This window comes from Cucumis sativus, chromosome 1 (assembly GCF_000004075.3).
Source record: "Cucumis sativus cultivar 9930 chromosome 1, Cucumber_9930_V3, whole genome shotgun sequence".
Classification (NCBI taxonomy): Eukaryota; Viridiplantae; Streptophyta; class Magnoliopsida; order Cucurbitales; family Cucurbitaceae; genus Cucumis; species Cucumis sativus.
The window spans coordinates 16,118,771-16,145,348 of NC_026655.2; the positions used below are offsets into that span (position 1 = coordinate 16,118,771).

At 38.5% G+C, this 26,578-nt stretch overlaps 3 protein-coding genes across 3 annotated transcripts; all 3 read right to left on the reverse strand.

Annotated features, from left to right (window-relative positions):
* Positions 1-912: 912 nt before the first annotated feature.
* LOC101205361 (glycine-rich cell wall structural protein 2) lies at positions 913-1,593 on the reverse strand. The gene has a single exon (XM_004146614.3). It carries the CDS (start codon positions 1,512-1,514, stop codon positions 1,128-1,130), a length of 387 nt encoding a protein of 128 aa, XP_004146662.1. The 5' UTR covers positions 1,515-1,593; the 3' UTR covers positions 913-1,127.
* A 4,735-nt stretch (positions 1,594-6,328) lies between these two features.
* Positions 6,329-7,122, reverse strand: LOC101205117 (glycine-rich protein DOT1). The gene has a single exon (XM_011657725.2). It carries the CDS (start codon positions 7,045-7,047, stop codon positions 6,643-6,645), a length of 405 nt encoding a protein of 134 aa, XP_011656027.1. The 5' UTR covers positions 7,048-7,122; the 3' UTR covers positions 6,329-6,642.
* A 2,751-nt stretch (positions 7,123-9,873) lies between these two features.
* Positions 9,874-10,713, reverse strand: LOC101204868 (glycine-rich cell wall structural protein 2). Its single transcript, XM_004146612.3, has one exon. The coding sequence runs from the start codon at positions 10,611-10,613 to the stop codon at positions 10,152-10,154; it is 462 nt and encodes a 153-aa protein (XP_004146660.2). The 5' UTR covers positions 10,614-10,713; the 3' UTR covers positions 9,874-10,151.
* Positions 10,714-26,578: the final 15,865 nt, after the last annotated feature.

Below are 26,578 nucleotides of genomic sequence, written 5' to 3' on the forward strand. Positions count from 1 at the left end.
ATGGTATAACATACTTGTTCAAGATATATTTTGGTATATTTTACGATATACTCATTCTAATGATCTTATTATTTTAATATAAAAAAATTATATCTTCTTTTGTGCATGATTATATAGTGTGTGATGAGAAGAGAAATGCATCCGTTAACATCCGTCCATTTATGTATTAATCTCATCTCTTCTTTTAAAATATTTTTAATTTTTTTCTTATATGTTTTGATAAGAGTATAATGCAGAACAAAACAAAATAAAAGGCACGTTATTACGTGATCAAATACATTTTCTTTTCAATAAAACAAAATGCCAAAATAAAAAAAGAAAAAGAATAGAACCATCTAAATTCATTTTGCCTTTTGAGTATTATTGAAGGTTTAGGATTAGTGTGCTTTTGAAATGGTTAATTGAGACATTATTATAATTTGCTACGTTCAAAACCACCCTGTTAGTTTTAATCATTATTTTAAAAGCAATTTGAGAAACTCATATTTAAAAATATATAAAACAAGCAAATATTAAAATGATTTTTAACAGTTTTGACTTTGTTGTTCTACTTATTAACACATCCCACACCAATATCATAATTTCCTTTGGTGTAACTATTTTTCAATAAATATTTGTATATGGAGCATCTCTACTCCAGGTGTTTAATTTTATTTAAGTATATGATTAGTTTGTCAAAAATAGGATAGATGTAAAACTATTGACAATTGTTTCTGAATAATGATTTAGATTGATTTTAATTTTAAGTGTAAAAAAGTTTGTTTATAATTATTTAGAAAGTCAATTCAAATACATCCTAAATTTTTATTATTTTGAGTACTTATCAAAAACGAAAAAAAAAAAGAAATAAAATACATATATAGAATATAATTATGTTAAAAATTTTAAATTGTAGATACCAAACATATGAGATGGAGATGACAAATGTCTTTACCACTCGTATATATATAGAGTTTATATATCACAAATATGGTTCCATTAATTTCTCGAATGTAAATATGATACATTGTAGAAAATCTTATTGATCATTCTATATTGTAGATACTAATTCATTACATAGTAACCATAATTACCATAATTATATATATCTTTTAATAATCACCTTGTTAATTGAAAATAATAACATCTTATTTTCCATGCCCTCCTCCATAACCGGATCCATATCCTCCACCATAACCTGACCCTTCACCTCCCCGACCACCCGATCCAGAACCTGCTCGAGACCCTGCATACGAGCCTGCTTCAGATCCAGAGTCGGAACCTGACCCAGAAGAAGAAGAGCTAGAGCTAGAGCTAGAACTAGAACTTGAACTCGATCCAGAGCCCGAGCCAGATCCAGATCCTGCGCCGGAACCACTCCCACCAAGTCCAATGCCAACTCCAGCTCCAACCCCAATGCCCACCCCACCTAGGTCAAGGCCCAAATCTTTCCTAGCCACACGACTTTGGGAGGACACAACGAAGAGAGAGGAAACAAGAAGAGCAGCGAGAACCAAGGATTTCAAACTACCCATTGTTATTAATGAAAGAGGTTTAATTAAGAGAATGAGGAAATTAAAAGAGTGTATATATATTGTGTTAAGTGAAGTTAAAGTGAGAAGTGTTGGGTATTTATAGGATCATATGAAGGAAGAAAGCAGGGTTGAGTATGCGCCATGTGGCATGCGCATATAGATTGCGGCATGGAATAGTGGAGTAGCATGCGCAAGCCGATCTCTCGAGTGTTTCTCTTTTTTTCTTTTTGGCCACTATCTTTTGTTTTTGGTTTGGATTATTTTTAGAGAAATACATTTAGGTTTTAATTTGAAATTGTGCGGTGGGTACGACTAGGAGGGCTACATATGCTCACCATAAAGTTGGATGGAAATTTCGAGAAGGTGGTGACTGAGATTTGCACTAACAAAAGACTAATAATACACATACAAATATTATGCCTATATCTATCTCACAGTCTGCTTAGCTTTGATCGGTCTGCCCATTAATTAATGGCATTTTTTTTAACATGATACAAATGGGTAGAAGTTATTAGTAATTATTGGTAAATTATTGGCATATTTCCATCTTAACTATTGGTTGTAAATTTGCAATAAATTTTTAAGGTAATGAAAAATATAAGAAAAAATGGAATTTTTTTAAAGTAAAATTTTATGCGGAATAAATTTATTCTCTTTTCAACACACAAAGGGAAAGAAAATTATTCCCTCCAATACAACTATTTTGTTTCAATATAATTTACATTGAATTACAACCTAGAAAAATTATCTCTTTTATACATATAAAATTTAAGAAACGTTTTTTAAAATAGAAATTAAATAATTTCAATGTATTAGTATTCTAAAATACATTATATTCAAAATAAGTGAATATGAAAATTGATGTCTCTAAAAATTATAAATTCTTATATACATACCTAAGGTAGCTTAGTTAATTTTTAATAGGCTTAATTCCAACTTCAACCTAATGTATGGAAAGAAAGCTTTTATAATATGAATTTAAAAACATTACTTATCCATTTTTTTTATATATAAAAGAAAACATTAGTTATCATCATATTTATATAATATATTACACCAACAATGCTAAAAAAAATATGTATATATGGTTGATATCTCTCTTTACAAGAGAAGAAACCATTGAAATGTGAAAAGAAAGAGATAAAAGATGTTTTTAATGTGGTGAAAAATGGTTTTAGATTTATCCACACGACATAAAGCCAAAGTGTTAAAAAATTACCAGCAATTTTTTACTGAAAATTTAAAATTAATAGTCTGTTAATAGAGACTATTAATTTTTTTTTGTTGGCACTAAAAAAATCTACTTTTATTGTTTCAAACTTTTCTTTAGTCATATTGTTGTGGGGAGTTTTGATGGCCTGTTGATGTTCTTTTCTTATTTGTGTGGTTTTTTTTAAGTAATCTTATATGTTTTGTATTTTGTAACGCAAGAATTTATAATTCGATTATATGTTCTTTATGACGTTCGTGAAAAAAACTTCAGAATCGCGAAAAAAGATTAATTGTTGTTCTTATTCATGATTACTGTTAATTATATATTTTTAATTAATAATCAATCTGCTAATCGAAGATAATATCATCTCATTTTCATCATCTCCTCCATAACCTGAACGTCCATCTCTACGACCACCCGACCTAGAACCCATTTGAGACCCTGCTTTAGATTTAGAGTTCATCAATAGATTTAGAGCCAGATCCAGTCCCCTCACCACCACTTCCACTGTGTCCAATTCCAGGTCCACCAGCTCCTACTCCAGCTCCAACCCCAACGAGAATTGTACCTCCAATGCCCCCACTTGGGTAAACGTCAGATTTCAAACTAGCCATTATTATTAAAGAAAGATGTTTAATTAAGAGAGAATGAGGAAATTAAAAGAGTATATATACACACACATACATGTACACATATATATAGGTTTTAATTTGAAATTGTGTGTGGTGGGTATGACTAAGGAGAGGTACATATGCTCACTTATCTTACCATAAAGTTGGATGCAAACTTTGAGGTGGAGACTGAGATTTGCAATAAGAAAAGCAGTATTCATATTATGCCTATGTAATTATATATCACACTCTGCTTAGGTTTATGGTTGGTCTGCCAACTAATTATTGGCTTTCTTTTCTAACATCATACAAATGGGTAGAAGTGATTTGTAATTATTATTGCTAAATTATTCGCATTTTTCCATCTTAACTATTCCTTGTAAATTTGCAATAAATTTTCAAGCTATTGGAAAATATAAGGAACAAATAAAATGAGTTTTTTTCGCAAAATAGAAAATACAATAATTTATTTACTTTCCTACAACAAAATTGGTAAAACTATACATTTATTATACTTGACGGTACGAATGTAAATATTTTTGTCAAATATTCTACTTTTCATAAATTTTAAAAAAAAGTTATCACAAACAAATTTATTCTTCTTTTTAACACACTAGGAAGGGAAGTTATTCCCTCTTATCCAACTATTTTGTTTCGATATATAATTTAGATTGAATTACAAACCAGAAAAGTTCTCTTTTATATAAAATTTAAGAGATGTTTTAAAAAATAGAAATTACATAATTTTAATGTATTGTATTGTTAGGAAAATGTATTATTTGTTTGGAGACATTTTTAAAAATAGTAAAATAAAATAAAATATTTACAAGCTATAACAAAATTTTGGCTGATAGTCTTATATCATTATAGCATATTAATGACTATAAGTGATAGAATTCACTATAGGTTGTAAATATTTTGTAAAATGTGTTATTTTTGTAGATTTTCCTATAACTTAATTTTCGTCTAAAATACATTATTTCAAAATAAGTGAATATGAAAATTAAATACACATATCATAAGTAGGAATTCATGTCTCTAAAAATTATAAAACTTTTATATATATACATGGACAAACTTCACATTAACGGATTTTGTATTTTAGTATTGATTTTAAAGAATCAGATTACAATATATATTAAATTTAGTTTTATTTTAGCTAATTTTGGTTTTGGTGTAATGGTTGTGTGTCCATTGCAAAATTTTAAAATAATTTCCTAAAAGGAAGAAATTTTTTTAAAAAGAGGAAAAAACTCGCCTAACATAAAATCTGACTTATTTCTTAGCTCTCATTTGTTCCCTAACAAATATTTTAAAAAATGCAACAAAGTTGGTGAAACACTAACTTATTTCCTAACCCTCATTTGTTATCTAACAAATATTCATTTGTTATCTAACAAATATTTTTAAAAAATTGAAAAAAGTTGGTAATCCAAACTTCCACTCTCTCAACAATATTCCATGAAAAATGTATTATTCTTTTTTTGATACAATTTCTTTTTCTATGCAATTTTTAAATTCACATATTTACATTACAAAAAATTATGAGAAAATTGCTGATATTTCTTTATGGCTACAAATGTAGTGAAAGTTATTGGAACATAAGTAAAACGTCGATATATTTGTTTAACATTTTTTAATATGATTATTATATAGTGCTTGGTGGTCCTCATATAAAATTTATGGTTTTACCACTGTGTGCGTGTAAAAATGTATACATGTAGTTTAATTAATTTCTAATATGCTTGTGATTCCAACTTAGTAAGAAAGCTTTTATAATATGAATTTAAAAACATTCTTCATCACTATATTTATAACATATAACAATTAAATTTAAAATAATTAAAAGTATAGTAATAATTTAAAATATTTACAAATATAACAAAATATAAGAAGATTTATGAATGATATACCACAAAAGTTTATAAGTTATTACAAACTTAGTTATATTTAATTTTTTTTAAAAAAATTGTTGTTACATGTCAAATTATTATTTCTAAATTTACTGCTACCTATAATTACCCTATTTATAATATATTACACCAACAATGCTAAAAAAAATTTCAATGGTTGACATCTCTCTTTACATGAGAAGAAATTAATTATGTTTTCGCAAAATGGTCATTCATCCAAGATTGTGGTGATAAAAATGGTTTTACATCTATCCACACAATTACGTAAAGCCAAAGTATTAAAAAATTACCAGCAAATTTTTACTGAATTTAAAATTGATAGAGGTTATTAAAATTTTTGGTTGGCAGTAAAATCTTCTTTTATTGTTTCAAACTTTCCCTTATGATAGGTTGATGGTCTTCCCTTATTTGTGTTTGACTCGTGTTTTGTATTTTGTAAAGAAGAAAAAGAAGGAATTTCTAACGAGTGTTGCTACAGTATATTTTTTGTGTTCATGGACAAAATTTTTGAACTATAAAGAAAGATTGTTGTTCTTATTCGTGATGATAGTTAGTTATTGACATGTTGTTCAACATTAATTTTCAATTCAAAAAAGTCTCTCTTTGCAATCAATCAAGTATCAATTACTTATGAGTCTAAGTCATCTTTTAGAGTAATTTTGTTGTATCTTAAGATAGTCTTTCAAAAGATAAGTTGCATATTTGTAGTAATCTATTTAATTATACTCTAGTGAACATATCTTCTCGATTTGGCGTAGCCTCTACATTGAATTTACTTTTTTACTTCGTTAATTATCTTGTTATAATATTAGATTGAACGTTGTTTTTCCTTCATTGTTCCAAAAACTTTTAAGTTTCAAGGTTGGTGTATTTTCCAAAAATAAATCTTTTGTTACCATAATACCTATGTTTACATTTTTAATTGAAGTTAGATGAATGATGTCACTCCACTACAACTTCATTACTTAACAACCTTAGTTCAAACACTTAGAAAATTAAAAATTAAAGTTGTGGACAAATCAAAAGTAAACTATTAACAAAGTTTTTGGAAAATACATCATCTTTAAAACTTAAAAGTAAATAAAATCGTCATAAGTTTACTGACACAATAATACAAAGTACTACACTAATTATAATTACGAGATAAATACTTACATGCATCTAAAACATCGTCTAATTTTATCAATTCCATCAAATTATCTAATTTTAATTTTAATTTTCACGTAATAATAATAATAATAATATTTAAGAGATAAAAGAAGGAAGGATAAAAGAGAGGTGAGACTCAAAATGCATTCAAGTATTACTCTAGTTACCGATACCACCCATCATTAGCTGTGGTTTTTATTCAATATCCTACTTTTGATCTTTTCCACTTTCTTTACTTTCTTTCAGTTGTTACCTCCTTCACCATAACCATGTCCCTCGCCATAGCCATGACCCTCTCCACCGCTGGCGCCGTTTCTGCTGCCGGAACCTGACCCAGCACGTGACCCTGCGTAAGACCCAGCATATGAACCGGCCTCAGAGCCTGCACCGGACCCTCCATAGCTAGAGCTTGATGAATGTGAGGATGAGGACGAATAGGACCCAGACCCGGATCCGGATCCAGACCCGGCTCCAGCACCCGACCCACTTCCACCGCCTAAGCCCAACCCCAAACCAAGGCCGAGACCAACTCCCAAGCCACCAAGATCAAGGCCCAGGTCCTTCCTGGCCACACGCCCTGCTTCTGATTCAATCACTGACATACATAGTACTAAACAGAGAACAGCAATAGCTTTGATAGAGGCCATTTTAATTTCGAAAATCTAATAATATTGAAACTTCGAAACTTAGGAAATGGGTCTGTGAATTTGGTAATGTATTTTGGCGAAATTGGTGCAGGTATTTATAGAATTTTGAAAGCACTTTTTTTAAAAAAATTAGTAAACTGTTTGGGAATTAAATAATTTATAATGGAGAGGTGAGTGTAAATCCTTGTTGTCCCAATTTTTGTGGCTGAATGTGGTCGAGGTTTCTTCTAACTTTCAAAAAGATTTCGGCTATAGCTTGCCACTCCACTAATCGATATGGTGGGTTAGTGTGTTAAAACTAATTTTGTTATTATGTTCTCATTTTTCTCATTTCATAAAACGACCCAAAAGTTTTGAAGTTGTTATTTACTTGCTTTTGACAAAATAGTGTGAAGTGAACTTTTGTTTGATGAACTTGTAGGAGAGAAACGGAGCATACTTGATAGGTTATCGAAACTGAGTTTACTGAGAGATTCTCATACCTTGGGAAGAACTGAAATGTTTATATATATATATATATAAAATAAGAAAATATAGCAACTAAAGTTAAGAAGTATCTAGTCGTGGTAGAATTTCTGTTCAATAAATAAGTAATACATTGTAATTGGTTAACTATTGTGGTTTAGTTAATTAGATTAGTATAATTGATTATTTTAAATCATGCATCATATCTAATAATTAAGACAAATATTTATCAATAATAATATAGGATTATAAGAGAAGCTGCAGGATACCATATGATATGCAACTAAATAATACTCTCTAAGCAAAGACTTTCTATCATATATTAATATGGATTGTTTATATTGACAATAGGGGTTGAAATGTGTTATTTGAGCTAATTTCCTATTCAATTTTTAAATGAAATTTGTTAGGTAAAATGCAAGGAGAGAAGGTTATAAACTAATAGTAAAAAAGGTAAGTTATTGCTTATCTTTACCTAATTAATGCGTTGAGATATTTGTTTTGTATATAATTAAGAATTGTGTTTATTTGGTTCATTGCCATCGTATATATATATATATATATATATATATATATATATATATATATATATATATATATATATATATATATATATATATGTGTGTGTGTGGTTGATGTAATAGAGAGAGATGATAATTTAGAATAATTGTGAAATAGATGGTGGGCAGCACCAGATTGTGGTTATGAATTCACAATCTGTTGATAATGGTTATTGATTGCTAATAATTAATAATTAATTATGGGATAGGCCTCCATTCCATTGACTTACACTTGGTGGATGACTCACATTGTATGGATTAATGTTAAAATTCAATGAACAAAAACCTAATTAAGGCTAACCTTCACGTGCTATCGACAATATACATTTATATTTTCGATAAATATGAGTTACTCTTGTTGCAGGCAGCATGTACGTACTCCAAGATCCAACTCTAAAATGGTGAATCTCAGAAAGGATGAACATTTACTATATATGATGATGTTTTTAAACAAAGGAATAAGCTTAGTGTTTCTTTTATTTTTGTTCAAATGGAATTCAAGAAAGTAGAGAGTTCGACTAATTGAAGCGTGACATGTTGGAGTCTAGTAAAAGTATGTCTATAAGGGTATATAGATCACAAACAAATTCGAATCGAGTTTGACTTAATATCCATATAACTATTAGTTAAATTAGTTGAATATATAACTCAACTAATATACAAATAATATCTATATTAGAAAGTATAATCCAGCTTCCCACACGTTTTAATTTCAACCATTTCTATAAATGGATCATATAAAACTAATAGAGGGGATTAATTTCATCTGGTATACATAAATATATTTTCACTTTTTAATCCAATAATAATGCATAACTAAAAATCTAACAGTAACCATATAAATTAATGTCAATTGTTGTCCATATCCACTCAATTATATATATATATATATGTATTTCTAGTGCTTAAATATAGCATTAATTAACCAAACAAATTTTTTCTTAATTCACAAAAACATGATCAATAATATATTTATTGTCTAAATATGATACACACTTTTCAACTTCATTGTACATGGCAATGAAATAAGGTGATCATGATTATTGGCTGAAACATATAATTTGATCTAATGTTAGATCACAATTTTTCATATTTATGGTCTACATATCACATCTATACATGAAAAGATTTATCATTTCGATCAACTAGAATATCTATATCATAGCAAATGATGTGTGATCACATCATTCATGTACGAAATAATACACCACTTCACATTATATTAACCACTTTCATAAGAATAATTACAAAAAAAGACAAAAGAAAAATTACGAAGAAAAAAAAATACAACGATTCTCGGTCATAACTCATTTTAAAAATAGCATAGTGTTTTCTCGAGTTAAGTCTCTTTTAAGATTGGATTTCAGTTTGGTTTCTTATGGTCAACCTCAACTCGGGCCTCAATCCATGCTTGCTTTCTTTTTGGACCCTAGCCTGTTTTAAACTTCCTAACTTTGGTCCAAACAATCTTGCTCAACTTGGCCAAGCCAATATATAATTTGTAATAAACAATGCATATACTATTAATTATTATTTAAAAAAAATATATTAAAAATAAAAAAAACTAATAAGTTGGGTGGTACATGTCCCTAATCATAAAACATCATGTTTGAACTGAAAACCACATTCTTTACCTTTTAGATTTCATAAATCTATAAGGGTTGAGTTTCCTTTTTTGTATGTATTAAAATAAAATGATAAATTTTATGTGATCACATGTGTTAATTACAAGTTTAGGATATATAAAAGAAAATATTAACCAACATTTTATTTTATTTATAGTGTGAAAACAATATAGGGGAGATTTAAAAAGAAAACTATATTTAGCATATAATATATAGTAAAACATTAACATACACATGAAATTGGCTAAAAGCAAGAAACACCTTGAAAATCCATCACACTTGTTCTACCAACAATATTTTCATGACCGCTAAAACACACACTACTAAACAAGCTTCCATCTTCCCTTATTTTTATTTAAATACATAAAGTTAGGATCATGACCTAAATCAACTACGTAACCTAATACTTTTCTTATACGTCCTCTTATCTTTTTTTTTTTTTTTTCTTCTCTCTTCAGTTTCCTCCCCCATATCCACGACCCTCCCCGTAGCCATGACCTTCACCATATCCTTCACCATTGTCGTTGCTGCCTCCTCCTCTGCCCGAACCTCCACCATATCCCGAACCATATCCCGACCCTCCATTCCTATTTCCACCTGAACCTGAGCCTGCTCGTGACCCTGCGTATGATCCAGCGTAAGAACCAGCTTCAGACCCAGCTCCAGACCCCGAGCTTGAGCTCGAAGAGTATGATGATGAGGATGAACTTGAGCCAGAGCCAGAGCCAGAGCCAGAGCCAGAACCAGAACCAGAGCCACTTCCACCAATGCCTAAGCCAATTCCAGTTCCAAGTCCAACTCCGACTCCTCCAAGGTCAATACCGAGATCCTTTCTTGCCACTCGACCTTCAGAAAGAATGGCAGAAAAAGAGAGTAGAAGGCAAACAACAATAGCAAGGGACTTGATTGAAGCCATTATTGTCTTAAACAGAATAAAACAATCGGGGGACTGTGTTAAAGCTTCTCTAGGTTTTAGAGTTTAAAAGGTTTGTGATGTGGGAATTAATGGAGAGACTTGAGGGAGGTATTTATAGCAAAATTTGTTGAAGATGATAGGACCCTTTGTGAAATGGTACGATGAAGTGGCCACTACAAAAGAGAGAAAAAGATTGCGGAGGGCAAATTATGTGGCTAAGAATTTGCCCAAAATTGTTTGAAGATTATGGCGTTTGGACAAATGTTTTAATATTATTAATTTGAAGTGGAGGCCGGTAGGTGCCAATTTTTTTAATGTTAAATGATTGAAGTTCATCATACATATATATATAGACTGTATGAACAAAATGAAGTGAATTATTGAAGAAGTTGGTGTTGAGATGAGTTTGAGGAAAGTGGATTCCATAATTGACTTTTTGTTGCCGACTAATGATCCCTGTAGTCGGTTTCTCCACTCATTTTAGTGCTCTCCAGTTCTACCTGGCCTAATATATATTTAGATGCATGAATGAATATTTTTTATCATGACCAATCACATTTCAATATAGTTGGTAACGACTCTCAACTTACTTATATATTTATTAAAACTAAATAAACGAGAACGTCGATCACTTTGCATCGCGACATACATTACATTGCATTCTTATTCTGCCATTATGGCTAACAAACGTTTATTTAAATTAAAAAAACACGTTTGATTGATTTAAGGAATGTTAAAGCAATAATTGAGTCTCTAAATTTTGTTGTTGTCAATAATTTAGTTTGTATATCAATTACTAAAGTTTAAAAATCTAAATTGATTACTTTAACGACAGATTGAGATTCAAAGTGATTTTTAACCATTATGAATGAAGCTAGGTAATAAAATATAAAATAGAGGTATTAATTGTTCCATATATATTTTGGTTCATTTTAAGCTATACCCATTTTTGTATATCCTATTTAATTGTATTGTCACCCGTCGTACTTTTTACTCTTATTATTTTTTATTAAAAAATTCGTCCATCTTTGTTTTGTGTGTTTGATTATAGCCTGTGATAGAAAAAAGAAAATGCATAAGCAAACATACATTCATTTATGTATTAGTCTCCTATCTTCTTTTAAAATATTTTTTATTTTTCTCTTGATAAGAGAATAATGCAAAACAAAGCAAAATAAAATGCACATTATTACATGAAATACATTTTTTTTTTAAGAAAAGAATATAATATCATCTGAGATTCTAAATTCATTTTACTTTTTGAGTATTATTGAAGGTTTAGGATTAGTGTGATTTTCAAATGGTTAATTGATACATTATTATTATTTTTTAGGTTCAAAACCACCCTTTTAGTTTTAACCCTTTTAGTTTTAACCATTACGAAATAACTCATGTTTAAAAATAAAACAATCAAACATTAAAATGATTTTAACAGTTTTGAGTCTGTTCTTGATATACATTAATTAAGTTTAACCACACTTCTAAACAGTACTTTGGTGTGTAATTATTTTTCAATAAATATTTGTTAGTTTTGGTTTCTTGAAAGCAGCCACTTTATTCAAAGATGAATACTTAAAAATTGTTCCTAAATTATGGACATTCAACCAACATATTTCATCTATTCACAACCCATCTATATTTAGATGGACTTTTTAAGTGTTTATAAGTATTTAGAAAATCAATTTAAAAGCATCTTAAATTTTCAATCTTTTGAATACTCGCGAAAAAAAAATAGAAAGTACGTACATATATGAATAATATAATTAATTTCAAAATTTTAAATGGTAGAAATCGACCTTATGAGTTTGAAAGGACACAAACACCTTCACCATTCATATATATATATATAGAATTTATACATTACAAATATACATGTATTCATCGGTGGAATGTAAAATACAATACATTATAGAAAATTTTATTGATCTTTCTATATCATAGATATTAGTGCATTATAGAGCAGCTATAATTACCACAATTATATATATATTTTAACTAACAATGAACCTGTTAATTGAAGATAATAACATCTCATTTTCCATGCCCTCCTCCATAACCCGAACGTCCATCTCCACGACCACCCGATCTAGAACCCACTTGACACCCTGCTTTAGATTAATCATCATTATAAATAGGGTTAGAGCCAGGTGCATCACCCGCTTCCGCTCCCACACTATAGCCGATACCAGTTCCAGATCCAGACCCACTCCTAATTTGAATGCCAATTGCAGCTACAACGCCCCCACCTGGGTAAAGGCCCGAATTAGATTCCACCAAGGATTTCAAACTACCCGTTATTATAATAATGAAAGAGGCTTAATTAAGAGAACTAGAAAATTAAAAGAGTATATATTGTTGTTTTAAGTGAAGTCAAAAGTGAGAAGAAGCATTGGGGTATCAATCCAACTATTTTGTTTCCATATATAATTTAGAAATTAAATAATTTCAATGTATTGTATTGTTAGGAAAATGTATTATTTGTTTATCATTTTCTATGAAAATTATTATTATTATACATATATATATATATAACTTAATTATAAAAATACATTATTTCAAAATAAGTGAATATGAAAATAAAATACACATATGACACGCAGGAATTCATGTCTATAAAAATTATAAATTCTTATATATATGGATAGATTTTTGTATTTAATATTGATTTTGAAGTGTTACATTACAATATATATATATATATATATATATATATATATATATATATATATAATTTATCTTCATTTTAGCTAAATTTTAGTTCTGGTATAGTGGTTGTGTAGAATTTTTTAATGATTTCCTAAAAGGAAGAATTTTTTAGCTAAATTTTAAGTGTTTATATGTCTATAAGAATTTTTTAATTATTTAAAAAGAGAAATAACTCGTCTAAGAAAAAAACCTGACTTATTTTCTAGCTCTCATTTGTTATCTAACAAATATTTAGAAAAAATATGCTCGTGAGTCAGTTTTTATTTTCGCCCCAAAACGTTGAAAAAAGGGTCAACGCATTTGCATACGAAGAGAGACCCATCTTAGAACGATGTCAAAGGTCTCGAAAATTCACACCTAACTACTGGGTGGCCTCATTTTGAGCGGTATTAAAGTTTTTTGCCCATAAAAGCCGAAAAAAATATGCTCGAGAGTCAGTTTATATTTTCGCCCCAAAACATTGAAAAATGGGACAATGCATTAGCCTACGAAGAGAAGCCCATCTTAGAACGATGTCAAAGGTCTCGAAAATTCACACCTAACTACTGGGTGACCTCATTTTGAGCGTTACTAAAGTTTTTTGTCCATAAAAGCCGAAAAAAATATGCCCATGAGTCAGTTTTTATTTTTGCCCCAAAACGTTGAGAAAAGGTTCAATGCATTAACCTAAGAAGAGAGAACCCATCTTAGAACGATGTCAAATGTCTCGAAAATTCACACCTAACTACTAGGTGGCCTAAACCCTAAACCCTAAACCCTAAACCCTAAACCCTAAAAGTCCAAAGCCCAAGCCCTAACCCTAAAAGCCATAAAAGCCCTAAACCGTAAAATACATAAACCCTAAAAGCCCTAAGCCCTAAGCCCTAAGCCCTAAAAGCCCTAAGCCCTAAGCGCTAACCCCTAAAAGCCCGAAAAGTCATAAAAGCTCAAAGCCCAAGCCCTCAAACCTAAAAGCCCTCAGCGCCCTAAAAGTCCTAAAAGCCTAAAGCCCAAGCCCTAAGCCCTAAACCGTAAAACCTAAAAGCCTGAAGCCCATGCCCTAAAACCCCAAGCCTAAGCCTTAAAACTTAAAAGCCCTAAGCGCCCTAAAAGCCCTAAAAGCCCAAAACCCAAGCCCTAGGCCGTAAGCCAAAAGCCATATAAGCCCTAACCATAACCCTAAGCCCTAAAAGCCGTAAGCCCTAAGCGTTGAGCCCCGAGGCTTGAGCCATGAGCCCTGAGCCCCGAGCCTTGAGCCCTGAGCCCTAACACTGAGCCCTGAGCCATGAGCCTTGAGGCCTGAACCCTAAACCCTAAACCCTAAGGCCTAAGCCCTGAGCCCTAAAAGCCCTAAAAGCCCAAAGCGCTCTAAAAGCCCAAAGCCCAAAGCGCCCTAAAAGCCATAAGCTTAAGCCCTAAGCCCTAAAAGCCCTAAAAGCCCTAAAAGCCCAAAGCCCAAGCCCTAAAAGCTCTAAGCCCTAAGCTCTAAACCCTAAACCCTCAGCCCTAAGCCCTAAACCCTAAGAGCCCTAAGCCTTACGAGCCTTAAAAGCCCTAAAAGCCCTAAGCCCTAAAGGCCATAAGCCCTAAAAGCCTTAAACCCTAAGCCCTAAGCGCCCTAAAAGTTCTAAGCGCCCTAAAAGCCCAATGCCCAAGCCCTAAAACCCCTAAAAGCCATAAGCCGTAAGCCCTAAAAGACCTAAGCCCTAAAAGCCCTAAGCCCTAAACGCCTTAAAAGCCCTAAAAACACCCAAGCCCTAAAAGCCCAAGCCCTAAGCTCTGAGCCCTAAAACCTAAAAGCCCTAAGCGCCCTAAAAACCCTAGAACCCCTAAAAGCCCAAGCCCTATGCCCTAAGCCCTAAGCCAAAAGTCCTAAGCCCTAGAAGCCCTAAAAGCCCTAAGCCCTAAGCTCTAAGCCCTAAAAGCCCTAAGCCCTAAAAGCCCTAAGCCCAAAGCCCTAAAAGCCCTAAAACACCTTAGCCTTAAGCCCTAAAAGACCTAAGCCCTAAAAGCCCTAAAAGTCCTGAGCACTAAAAGCCCTAAAAGCCTAAACCCTAAGCCCTAAAAGTCCAAGCCCTAAAAGCCCAAGCCCTAAAAGCCCAAGCCCTAAGCCCTAAACCCTAAATCCTAAAAGCCCTAAGCCTACTTGTCTGCCTTGGAGCGACGTTCCCTTCGGAGGGTTGTATTATAGGATTCGGAACACCGCCCTAAGCCCTAAAAGCCCTAAGCCCTAAAAGCCCTAAAAGCCCTAAAAGGCCTAAAAGCCCTAAGCCCTAAGCGCCCTAAAAGCCCAAATCGCCCTAGAACCCCAAAGCGCCCTAAAAGCCCAAAGCCCAAGCCCTAAAAGCCATAAGCCCTAAGCCCCAAAAGCCCTAAGCCCTAAGCCCTAAGCCCTAAAAGCCTAAAAAGCCCTAAAAGCCCTAAGCTCTAAGCCCTAAGCGCGAAGCCGTAAAAGCTGTAAAAGCCAAAAGCCCAAGCCCTAATACCTAAAAGCCCTAAGCGCCCTAAAAGCCCTAAAAGTCCTAAAAGCCCAAAGTCCAAGCCCTAAAATCCCAAACCCTAAAAGCCCAAGCCTTAAACCCTAAAACCTAAAAGCCGAAAGCCCAAGCCGTAAAACCTCAATCCCTAAGCCCTAAAACGTAAAAGCCCTAAAAGCCCTATAAGCCCTAAGCCCTAAGCCATAAAAGCCCTAAAAGCCCTAAGCCCTAAAAGACCTAAGCCCTAAAAGCCCTATGCCCTAAGCCCTAAAAGTCCTAAAAGCCCTAAAAGCCTTAAAAGCCCTAAAAACCCTATGCCCTATGCCCTAAAAGCCAAATGCCCAAGCCCTAAACCCTAAAAGCCCTAAGCGCCCTAAACCCTAAAAGCCCTAAGTGCCCTAAAAGCCCTAAAAGTCCTAAAAGCCCAAAGCCCAAGCCCTAAAAGCCAAAGGCCTAAGCCTTGAGCCCTAAAACCTAAAAGCCCTAAGTCCTGAGCCCTAAAGCCTAACAACCCTAAACGCCGTAAAAGCCGTAAAAGCCCTAGAACCCCTAAAAACCCAAGCCCTATGCCATAAGCCCTAAGCCCTAAGCCAAAAGCCCTCAGCCCTAAAAGCCCTAAAAGCCTAAGCCCTAAGCCCTAAGCCCTAAGCACTAACAGCTCTAAAAGCCCTAAGCCCTAAGCCATAAAAGACCTAAGCCTTAAAAGCACTAAGCACTAAACGCCCTAAAAGCCCTAAAAGCCTAAACCCTAAGCCCTAAGCCTTAAGCCCTAAGCCCAAGCCCTAAGCCCTAATAGCCCTAAAAGCCCTAAAAGTCCAAAAAGCCCTAGGCCTTAAGCTCCCTAAAAGCCCAAAGAGCCCTCAAAGCCCTAAAAGCCATAAGCCCTAAGCCCTAAGCCCTAAACCCAAACCCTAAAAGTCCAAAGCGCCCTAAAAGCCCAAAACCCAAGCCTTAAAAGCCATAAGCCCAAGACCTAAAAGGCCTAAGCCCTAAGCCATAAAAGCCCTAAAAGCCATAAGCCCAAGCCCAAGCCCTAAGCGCCTTAAAAGCCCTAAAAGTCCAAAAAGCCCAAAGCCCAAGCCCTAAAATCCTTAAGCGCTAAGCCCTAAGCCCTAAACACTAAACCCTAAGCCCAAAAAGCCTTAAACCCTAAAAGCCCTAAAAGCCCTAAGCCCTAAGCCTTAAGCGCCCTAAAGCCCAAAGCCAAGCCTTAAAACGACTAAAAGCATTAAGCGTCCTAAAAGCCCAAAGCCCAAGCCTTAAAACCACTAAAAGCCCTCAGCCCTAGGCCCTAAAAGCCCTAAGCCCTAAAAGCCCTAAAAGCTCTAAGCCCTAAAATCCCTAAGCCCTAAACGCCCTAAAAGCCCTAAAAGCCCAAGCCCTAAGAGCCCTAAAAGCCCTAAAAAGCCTAAAAGCCCTAAAAGCCCTAAAAGCCCTAAAAGCCCTAAAAGCCCAAGCCCTAAGCAATAAAAGCCCAATCCCTAAGCCCTAAGCCCTAAGCCCTAAGTCGTAAGCCGTAAGCTGTAAGCCGTAAGCCGTAAGCCCTAAAAGCACTAAAAGCCCGAAAAGCGCTAAGCCCTAAAAGACCTAAGCCCTAAAAGCCCTAAAAGCCCTAAGCACTAAGTCCTAAAAGCCCTAAAAGGCCAAGCCCTAAGCAATAAAAGCCCAAGCCCTAAGCCCTAAGTCGTAAGTCGTAAGCCGTAAGCCGTAAGCCCTAAAAGCCCTAAAAGCCCTAAGAGCCCTAAGCCCTAAGCCCTAAGCGCCCTAATAGGCCAAAGCGCCCTAGAACCCCAAAGCGCCCTAAAAGCACAAAGCCCAAGCCCTAAAAGCCATAAGCCCTAAGCCCCAAAAGCCTAAACCCTTAGCCCTAAGCCCTAAAAGCCTAAAAAGCCCTAAAAGCCCTAAGCTCTATGCCCTAAGCGCGAAGCCGTAAAAGCTGTAAAAGCATAAAGCCCAAGCCCTAATACCTAAAAGCCCTAAGCGCCCTAAAAGTCCTAAAAGTCCTAATAGCCCAAAGTCCAAGCCCTAAAATCCCAAACCCTAAAAGCCCAAGCCTTAAACCCTAAAACCTAAAAGCCGAAAGCCCAAGCCGTAAAACCTCAATCCCTAAGCCCTAAAACGTAAAAGCCCTAAAAGCCCTATAAGCCCTAAGCCCTAAGCCATAAAAGCCCTAAAAGCCCTAAGCCCAAAAAGACCTAAGCCCTAAAAGCCCTATGCCCTAAGCCCTAAAAGTCCTAAAAGCCCTAAAAGCCCTACGCCTTATGCCCTAAAAGCCAAATGCCCAAGCCCTAAACCCTAAAAGCCCTAAGCGGCCTAAACCCTAAAAACCCTAAGTGCCCTAAAAGCCCTAAAAGTCCTAAAAGCCCAAAGCCCAAGCCCTAAGCCTTGAGCCCTAAAACCTAAAAGCCCTAAGTCTTGAGCCCTAAAACCTAACAACCCTAAACGCCGTAAAAGCCCTAAAAGCCCTAGAACCCCTAAAAACCCAAGCCCTATGCCATAAGCCCTAAGCCCTAAGCCAAAAGCCCTAAGCCCTAAAAGCCCTAAAAGCCTAAGCCCTAAGCCCTAAGCACTAAAAGCTCTAAAAGCCGTAAGCCCTAAGCCCTAAAAGACCTAAGCCCTAAAAGCCCTAAGCACTAAACGCCCTAAAAGCCCTAAAAGCCTAAACCCTAAGCCCTAAGCTCTAAGCCCTAAGCCTTAAGCCCTAAGCCCAAGCCCTAAGCCCTAAGCCCTAAGCCCAAGCCCTAAGCCCTAAGCCCTAAGCCCTAATAGCCCTAAAAGCCCTAAAAGCCCTACAAGCCCTAGGCCTTAAGCTCCCTAAAAGCGCAAAGAGCCCTCAAAGCCCAAAGCGAGAGCCCTAAAAGCCATAAGCCCTAAGCCCTAAGCCCTAAACCCAAACCCTAAAAGTCCAAAACGCCCTAAAAGCCCAAAGCGCCCTAAAAGCCCAAAACCCAAGCCTTAAAAGCCATAAGCCCAAGACCTAAAAGGCCTAAGCCCTAAGCCCTAAACCATAAAAGCCCTAAAAGCCATAAGCTCAAGCCCAAGCCCAAAGCGCCCTAAAAGCCCTAAAAGTCCAAAAAGCCCAAAGCCCAAGCCCTAAAATCCTTAAGCGCTAAGCGCTAAGCCCTAAGCCCTAAACCCTAAACCCTAAACCCTAAGCCCAAAAAGCCTTAAACCCTAAAAGCCCTTAGCCCTAAGCCCTAAAAGCCCTAAAAGCTCTAAGCCCTAAAATCCCTAAGCCCTAAACGCCCTAAAAGCCCTAAAAGCCCAAGCCCTAAGAGCCCTAAAAGCCCTAAAAGCCCTAAGCCATAAGCCCAAAGCCCTAAGCCCTAAGCGCCCTAAAAGCCCAAAGCGCCCTAGAAGCCCAAAGCGCCCTAAAAGCCCAAAGCCGAAGCCCTAAAAGCCATAAGCCCTAAGCCCCAAAAGCCCGAAGCCCTAAGCCCTAAGCCCTAAAAGCCTAAAAAGCCCTAAAAGCCCTAAGCGCCCTAAAAGCCCTAAAAGTCCTAAAAGCCCAAAGTCCAAGCCCTAAAATCCCAAACCCTAAAAGCCGAAGCCTTAAACCCTAAAACCTAAAAGCCGAAAGCCCAAGCCGTAAAACCTCAATCCCTAAGCCCTAAAAGCCCTATAAGCCCCAAGCCCTAAGCCATAAAAGCCCTAAAAGCCCTAAGCCCTAAAAGACCTAAGCCCTAAAAGCCCTATGCCCTAAGCCCTAAAAGTCCTAAAAGCCCTAAAAGCCCTAAAACCCCTACGCCCTATGCCCTAAAAGCCAAATGCCCAATCCCTAAACCCTAAAAGCCCTAAGCGCCCTAAACCCTAAAAGCCGTAAGTGCCCTAAAAGCCCTAAAAGTCCTAAAAGCCCAAAGCCCAAGCCCTAAAAGCCCAAGCCCTAAACCTTGAGCCCTAAAACCTAAAAGCCCTAAGTCTTGAGCCCTAAAACCTAACAACCCTAAACGCCGTAAAAGCCCTAAAAGCCCTAGAACCCCTAAAAACTCAAGCCCTATGCCATAAGCCCTAAGCCCTAAGCCAAAGCCCTAAGCCTTAAAAGCCCTAAAAGCCTAAGCCCTAAGACCTAAGCCCTAAAAGCTCTAAAAGCCCTAAGCACTGAGCCCTAAAAGACCTAAGCCCTAAAAGCCCTAAGCACTAAACGCCCTAAAAGCCCTAAAAGCCTAAACCATAAGCCCTAAGCTCTAAGCCCTAAGCCTTAAGCCCTAAGCCCAAGCCCTAAGCCCTAAGCCCTAAGCCTAAGCCCTAAGCCCTAAGCCCTAACAGGCCTAAAAGCCCTAAAAGCCCTAAAAGCCCTAGGCCTTAAGCTCCCTAAAAGCGCAAAGAGCCCTCAAAGACCAAAGCCAGAGCCCTAAAAGCCATAAGCCCTAAGCCCTAAGCCCTAAACCCAAACCCTAAAAGTCCAAAACGCCCTAAAAGCCCAAAGCGCCCTAAAAGCCCAAAACCCAAGCCTTAAAAAGCCATAAGCCCAAGACCTAAAAGGCCTAAGCCCTAAGCCCTAAACCATAAAAGCCCTAAAAGCCATAAGCTCAAGCCCAAGCCCTAAGCGCCCTAAAAGCCCTAAAAGTCCAAAAAGCCCAAAGCCCAAGCCCTAAAATCCTTAAGCGCTGAGCGCTAAGCGCTAAGCCCTAAACCCTAAGCCCTAAACCCTAAACCCTAAACCCTAAGCCCAAAAAGCCTTAAACCCTAAAAGCCCTCAGCCCTCAGCCCTAAGAGCCCTAAGCCCTAAAAGCCCTAAAAGCTCTAAGCCCTAAAATCCCTAAGCCCTAAACGCCCTAAAAGCCCTAAAAGCCCAAGCCCTAAGAGCCCTAAAAGCCCTAAAAGCCCTAAGCCCTAAGCCCTAAGCCCTAAGCGCCCTAGAACCCCAAAGCGCCCTAAAAGCCCAAAGCCCAAGCCCTCAAAGCCATAAGCCCTAAGCCTCAAAAGCCCTAAGCCCTAAGCCCTAAGCCCTAAAAGCCTAAAAAGCCCTAAAAGCCCTAAGCTCTAAGCCCTAAGCGCGAAGCCGTAAAAGCTGTAAAAGCCAAAAGCCCAAGCCCTAATACCTAAAAGCCCTAAGCGCCCTAAAAGCCCTAAAAGTCCTAAAAGCCCAAAGTCCAAGCCCTAAAATCCTAAACCCCAAATGCCCAAGCCTTAAACCCTAAAACCTAAAAGCCGAAAGCCCAAGCCGTAAAACCTCAATCCCTAAGCCCTAAAAGCCCTATAAGCCCTAAAAGCCCTATAAGCCCTAAGCCCTAAGCCATAAAAGCCCTAAAAGCCATAAGCCCTAAAAGACCTAAGCCCTAAAAGCCCTATGCCCTAAGCCCTAAAAGTCCTAAAAGCCCTAAAAGCCCTACGCCCTATACCCTAAAAGCCAAATGCCCAAGCCCTAAACCCTAAAAGCCCTAAGCGCCCTAAACCCTAAAAGCCCTAAAAATCCTAAGCCCTAAGCCCAAGCCCTAAGCCCTAAGCCCTAATAGCCCTAAAAGACCTAAGCCCTAAGCACTAAACGCCCTAAAAGCCCTAAAAGCCTAAACCCTAAGCCCTAAGCTCTAAGCCCTAAGCCTTAAGCCCTAAGCCCTAACCCTAAGCCCTAAGCCCTAAGCCCAAGCCCTAAGCCCTAAGCCCTAATAGCCCTAAAAGCCCTAAAAGCCCTAGGCCTTAAGCTCACTAAAAGCGCAAAGAGCCCTCAAAGCCCAAAGCCAGAGCCCTAAAAGCCATAAGCCCTAAGCCCTAAGCCCTAAACCCAAACCCTAAAAGTCCAAAGCGCCCTAAAAGCCCAAAGCGCCCTAAAAGCCCGAAACCCAAGCCTTAAAAGCCATAAGCCCAAGACCTAAAAGGCCTAAGCCGTAAGCCATAAAAGCCCTAAAAGCCATAAGCCCAAGCCCAAGCCCTAAGCGCCCTAAAAGCCCTAAAAGTCCAAAAAGCTCAAAGCCCAAGCCCTAAAATCCTTAAGCGCTAAGCCCTAAGCCCAAAAAGCCTTAAACCCTAAAAGCCCTAAAAGCCCTAAGCCCTAAGCCTTAAGCGCCCTAAAAGCCCAAAGCCAAGCCTTAAAACGACTAAAAGCATTAAGCGTCCTAAAAGCCCAAAGCCCAAGCCTTAAAACCACTAAAAGCCCTCAGCCCTAGGCCCTAAAAGCCCTAAGCCCTAAAAGCCCTAAAAGCTCTAAGCCCTAAAATCCCTAAGTCCTAAACGCCCTAAAAGCCCTAAAAGCCCAAGTCCTAAGAGCCCTAAAAGCCCTAAAAACCCTAAAAGCCCTAAAAGCCCAAGCCCTAAGCAATAAAAGCCCAATCCCTAAGCCCTAAGCCCTAAGCCCTAAGTCGTAAGTCGTAAGCTGTAAGCCGTAAGCCGTAGGCCCTAAAAGCACTAAAAGCCCGAAAAGCCCTAAGCCCTAAAAGACGTAAGCCCTAAAAGCCCTAAAAGCCCTAAGCACTAAGCCCTAAAAGCCCTAAAAGGCCAAGCCCTAAGCAATAAAAGCCCAAGCCTTAAGCCCTAAGTCGTAAGTCGTAAGCCGTAAGCCGTAAGCCGTAAGCCGTAAGCCCTAAAAGCCCTAAAAGCCCGAAAAGCCCTAAACCCTAAAAGCTCTAAAAGCCCTAAGCCCTAAGCCCTAAAAGCCCTAAGCCCTAAGCACTAAAAGCCCTAAAAGCCCTAAAAGCCCTAAAAGCCCAAAAAGCCCAAAAAGCCCTACGCCCTATGCCCTAAAAGCCCTAAAAGCCAATACCCAAGCCTTGAACCCTAAAAGCCCTAAGCGCCCTAAACCCTAAAAGCCCTAAGTGCCCTAAAAGCCCTAAAAGTCCTAAAAGCCCAAAGCCCAAGCCCTAAACCCTAAAACAAAACAGCCCAAAGCCCAAGCCCTAAAAGCCCAAGCCCTAAGACTTGAGCCCTAAAGCCTAAAAGCCCTAAGTCCTTAGCCCTAAAACCTAACAACCCTAAACGCCGTAAAAGCCCTAAAAGCCCTAGAACCCATAAAAACCCAAGCCCTATGCCATAAGCCTTAAGCCCTAAGCCAAAAGCCCTAAGCCCTAAAAGCCCTAAAAGCCTATGCCCTAAGCCCTAAGCCCTAAAAGCTCTAAAAGCCCTAAGCCCTGAGCCCTAAAAGAACTAAACGCCCTAAAAGCCCTAAGCACTAAACGCCCTAAAAGCCCTAAAAGCCTAAACCCTAAGCCCTAAGCCCAAGCCCTAAGCCCTAAGCCCTAAGCCCAAACCCTAAGCCCTAAGCCCTAATAGCCCTAAAAGCCCTAAAAGCCCTAAAAGCCCTAGGCCTTAAGCTCACTAAAAGCGCAAAGAGCCCTCAAAGCCCAAAGCCAGAGCCGTAAAAGCCATAAGCCCTAAGCCCTAAGCCCTAAACCCAAACCCTAAAAGTCCAAAACGCCCTAAAAGCCCAAAGCGCCCTAAAAGCCCAAAACCGAAGCCTTAAAAGCCATAAGCCCAAGACCTAAAAGCCCTAAGCCCTAAGCCCTAAACCATAAAAACCCTAAAAGCCATAAGCTCAAGCCCAAGCCCTAAGCGTCCTAAAAGCCCTAAAAGTCCAAAAAGCCCAAAGCCCAAGCCCTAAAATCCTTAAGCGCTAAGCGCTAAGCCCTAAACCCTAAACCCTAAACCCTAAGCCCAAAAAGCCTTAAACCCTAAAAGCCCCCAGCCCTAAGCCCTAAAAGCCCTAAGCCCTAAAAGCCCTAAAAGCTCTAAGCCCTAAAATCCCTAAGCCCTAAACGCCCTAAAAGCCCTAAAAGCCCAAGCCCTAAGAGCCCTAAAAGCCCTAAAAGCCCTAAGCCCTAAGCCCTAAGCCCAATGCGCCCTAAAAGCCCAAAGCGCCCTAGAACCCCAAAGCGCCCTAAAAGCCCAAAGCCCAAGCCCTAAATGCCATAAGCCCTAAGCCCCAAAAGCCCTAAGCCCTAAAAGCCTAAAAAGCCCTAAAAACCCTAAGCTCTAAGCCCTAAGCGCGAAGGCGTAAAAGCAGTAAAAGCCAAAAGCCCAAGCCCTAATACCTAAAAGCCCTAAGCGACCTAAAAGCCCTAAAAGTCCTAAAAGCCCAAAGTCCAAGCCCTAAAATCCCAAACCATAAAAGCCCAAGACTTAAACCCTAAAACCTAAAAGCCGAAAGCCCAAGTCATAAAACCTCAATCCCTAAGCCCTAAAACGTAAAAGCCCTAAAAGCCCTATAAGCCCTAAGCCCTAAGCCATAAAAGCCCTAAAAGCCCTAAGCTCTAAAAGACCTAAGCCCTAAAAGCCCTATGCCCTAAGCCCTAAAAGTCCTAAAGCCCTAAAACCCCTAAAAGCCCTACGCCCTATGCCCTAAAAGCCAAATGCCCAAGCCCTAAACCCTAAAAGCCCTAAGCGCCCTAAACCCTAAAAGCCCTAAGTGCCCTAAAAGCCCTAAAAGTCCTAAAAGCCCAAAGCCCAAGCCCGAAAAGCTCAAGCCCTAAGCCTTGAGCCCTAAAACCTAAAAGCCCTAAGTTCTGAGCCGTAAAACCTAACAACCCTAAACGCCGTAAAAGCCCTAAAAGCCCTAGAACCCCTAGAACCCCTAAAAACCCAAGCCCTATGCCATAAGCCCTAAGCCCTAAGCCCTAAGCACTAAAAGCTCTAAAAGCCCTAAGCCCTAAGCCCTAAAAGACCTAAGCCCTAAAAGCCCTAAGCACTAAACGCCCTAAAAGCCCTAAAAGCCTAAATCCTAAGCCCTAAGCTCTAAGCCCTAAGCCTTAAGCCCTAAGCCCAAGCCCTAAGCCCTAAGCCCTAAGCCCAAGCCCTAAGCCCTAAGCCCTAATAGCCCTAAAAGCCCTAAAAGCCCTAGGCCTTAAGCTCACTAAAAGCGCAAAGAGCCCTCAAAGCCCAAAGCCAGAGCCGTAAAAGCCATAAGCCCTAAGCCCTAAGCCCTAAACCCAAACCCTAAAAGTCTAAAGCGGCCTAAAAGCCCAAAACCCAAGCCTTAAAAGCCATAAGCCCAAGACCTAAAAGGCCTAAGCCCTAAGCCATAAAAGCCATAAGCCCAAGCCCAAGCCCTAACCCCCTAAAAGCCCTAAAAGCCCAGAAAGCCCAAAGCCCAAGCCCTAAAATCCTTAAGCGCTAAGCCCTAAGCCCTAAACCCTAAACCCTAAGCCCAAAAAGACTGAAACCCTAAAAGCTCTAAAAGCCCTAAGCCTTAAGCCTTAAGCGCCCTAAAAGCCCAAAACCAAGCCTTAAAACGACTAAAAGCATTAAGCGTCCTAAAAGCCCAAAGCCCAAGCCTTAAAACCACTAAAAGCCCTCAGCCCTAGGCCCTAAAAGCCCTAAGCCCTAAAAGCCCTAAAAGCTCTAAGCCCTAAAATCCCTAAGCCCTAAACGCCCTAAAAGCCCTAAAAGCCCAAGCCCTAAGAGCCCTAAAAGCCCTAAAAACCCTAAAAGACCTAAAAGCCCTAAAAGCCCAAGCCCTAAGCAATAAAAGCCCAATCCCTAAGCCCTAAGCCCAAGCCCTAAGCAATAAAAGCCCAATCCCTAAGCCCTAAGCCCTAAGCCCTAAGCCCTAAGTCGTAAGTCGTAAGCTGTAAGCCGTAAGCCGTAAGCCCTAAAAGCACTAAAAGCCCGAAAAGCCCTAAGCCCTAAAAGACCTAAGCCCTAAAAGCCCTAAAAGCCCAAGCCCTAAGCAATAAAAGCCCAAGCCCTAAGCCCTAAGTCGTAAGTCGTAAGCCGTAAGCCGTAAGCCGTAAGCCCTAAAAGCCTTAAAAGCCCGAAAAGCCCTAAGCCCTAAAAGCCCTAAAAGCCCTAAGCCCTAAGCCCTAAAAGCCCTAAGCCCTAAGCACTAAGCCCTAAAAGCCCTAAAAGACCTACGCCCTATGCCCTAAAAGCCCTAAAAGCCAAATGCCCAAGCCCTAAACCCTAAAAGCCCTAAGCGCCCTAAACCCTAAAAGCCCTAAGCGCCCTAAACCCTAAAAGCCCTAAGTGCCCTAAAAGCCCTAAAAGTCCTAAAAGCCCAAAGCCCAAGCCCTAAACCCTAAAACAAAACACCCCAAAGCCCAAGCCCTAAAAGCCCAAGCCCTAAGCCTTGAGCCCTAAAACCTAACAACCCTAAACGCCGTAAAAGCCCTAAAAGCCCTAGAACCCCTAAAAACCCAAGACCTATGCCATAAGCCCTAAGCCCTAAAAGCCCTAAAAGCCTAAGCCCTAAGCCCTAAGCCCTAAAAGCTCTAAAAGACCTAAGCCCTGAGCCCTAAAAGACCTAAGCCCTAAAAGCCCTAAGCACTAAACGCCCTAAAAGCCCTAAAAGCCTAAACCCTAAGCCCTAAGCTCTAAGCCCTAAGCCTTAAGCCCTAAGCCCAAGCCCTAAGCCCTAAGCCCAAGCCCTAAGCCCTAAGCCCTAACAGCCCTAAAAGCCCTAGGCCTTAAGCGATAAAAGCCCAAAGAGCCCTCAAAGCCCAAAGCCAGAGCCCTCAAAGCGATAAGCCCTAAGCCCTAAGCCCTAAGCCCTAAACCCAAACCCTAAAAGTCCAAAGCGCCCTAAAAGCCCAAAACCCAAGCCTTAAAAGCCATAAGCCTAAGACCTAAAAGGCCTAAGCCCTAAGTCCTAAACCATAAAAGCCCCAAAAGCCATAAGCTCAAGCCCAAGCCCTAAGCGCCCTAAAAGCCCTAAAAGTTCAAAAAGCCCAAAGCCGAAGCCCTAAAATCCTTAAGCGCTAAGCCCTAAACCCTAAACCCTAAACCCTAAGCCCAAAAATCCTTAAACCCTAAAAGCCCTCAGCCCTAAGCCCTAAAAGCCCTAAGCCCTAAAAGCTCTAAAAGCTCTAAGCCCTAAAATCCCTAAGCCCTAAACGCCCTAAAAGCCCCAAAAGCCCAAGCCCTAAGAGCCCTAAAAGC

Excerpts from the sequence above, each read along its gene's own strand:
- LOC101205361 (XM_004146614.3), bottom strand. The coding sequence starts at position 1,514 with ATGGGTAGTTTGAAATCCTTGGTTCTCGCTGCTCTTCTTGTTTCCTCT.
- LOC101205117 (XM_011657725.2), bottom strand. The coding sequence starts at position 7,047 with ATGGCCTCTATCAAAGCTATTGCTGTTCTCTGTTTAGTACTATGTATG.
- LOC101204868 (XM_004146612.3), bottom strand. The coding sequence starts at position 10,613 with ATGGCTTCAATCAAGTCCCTTGCTATTGTTGTTTGCCTTCTACTCTCT.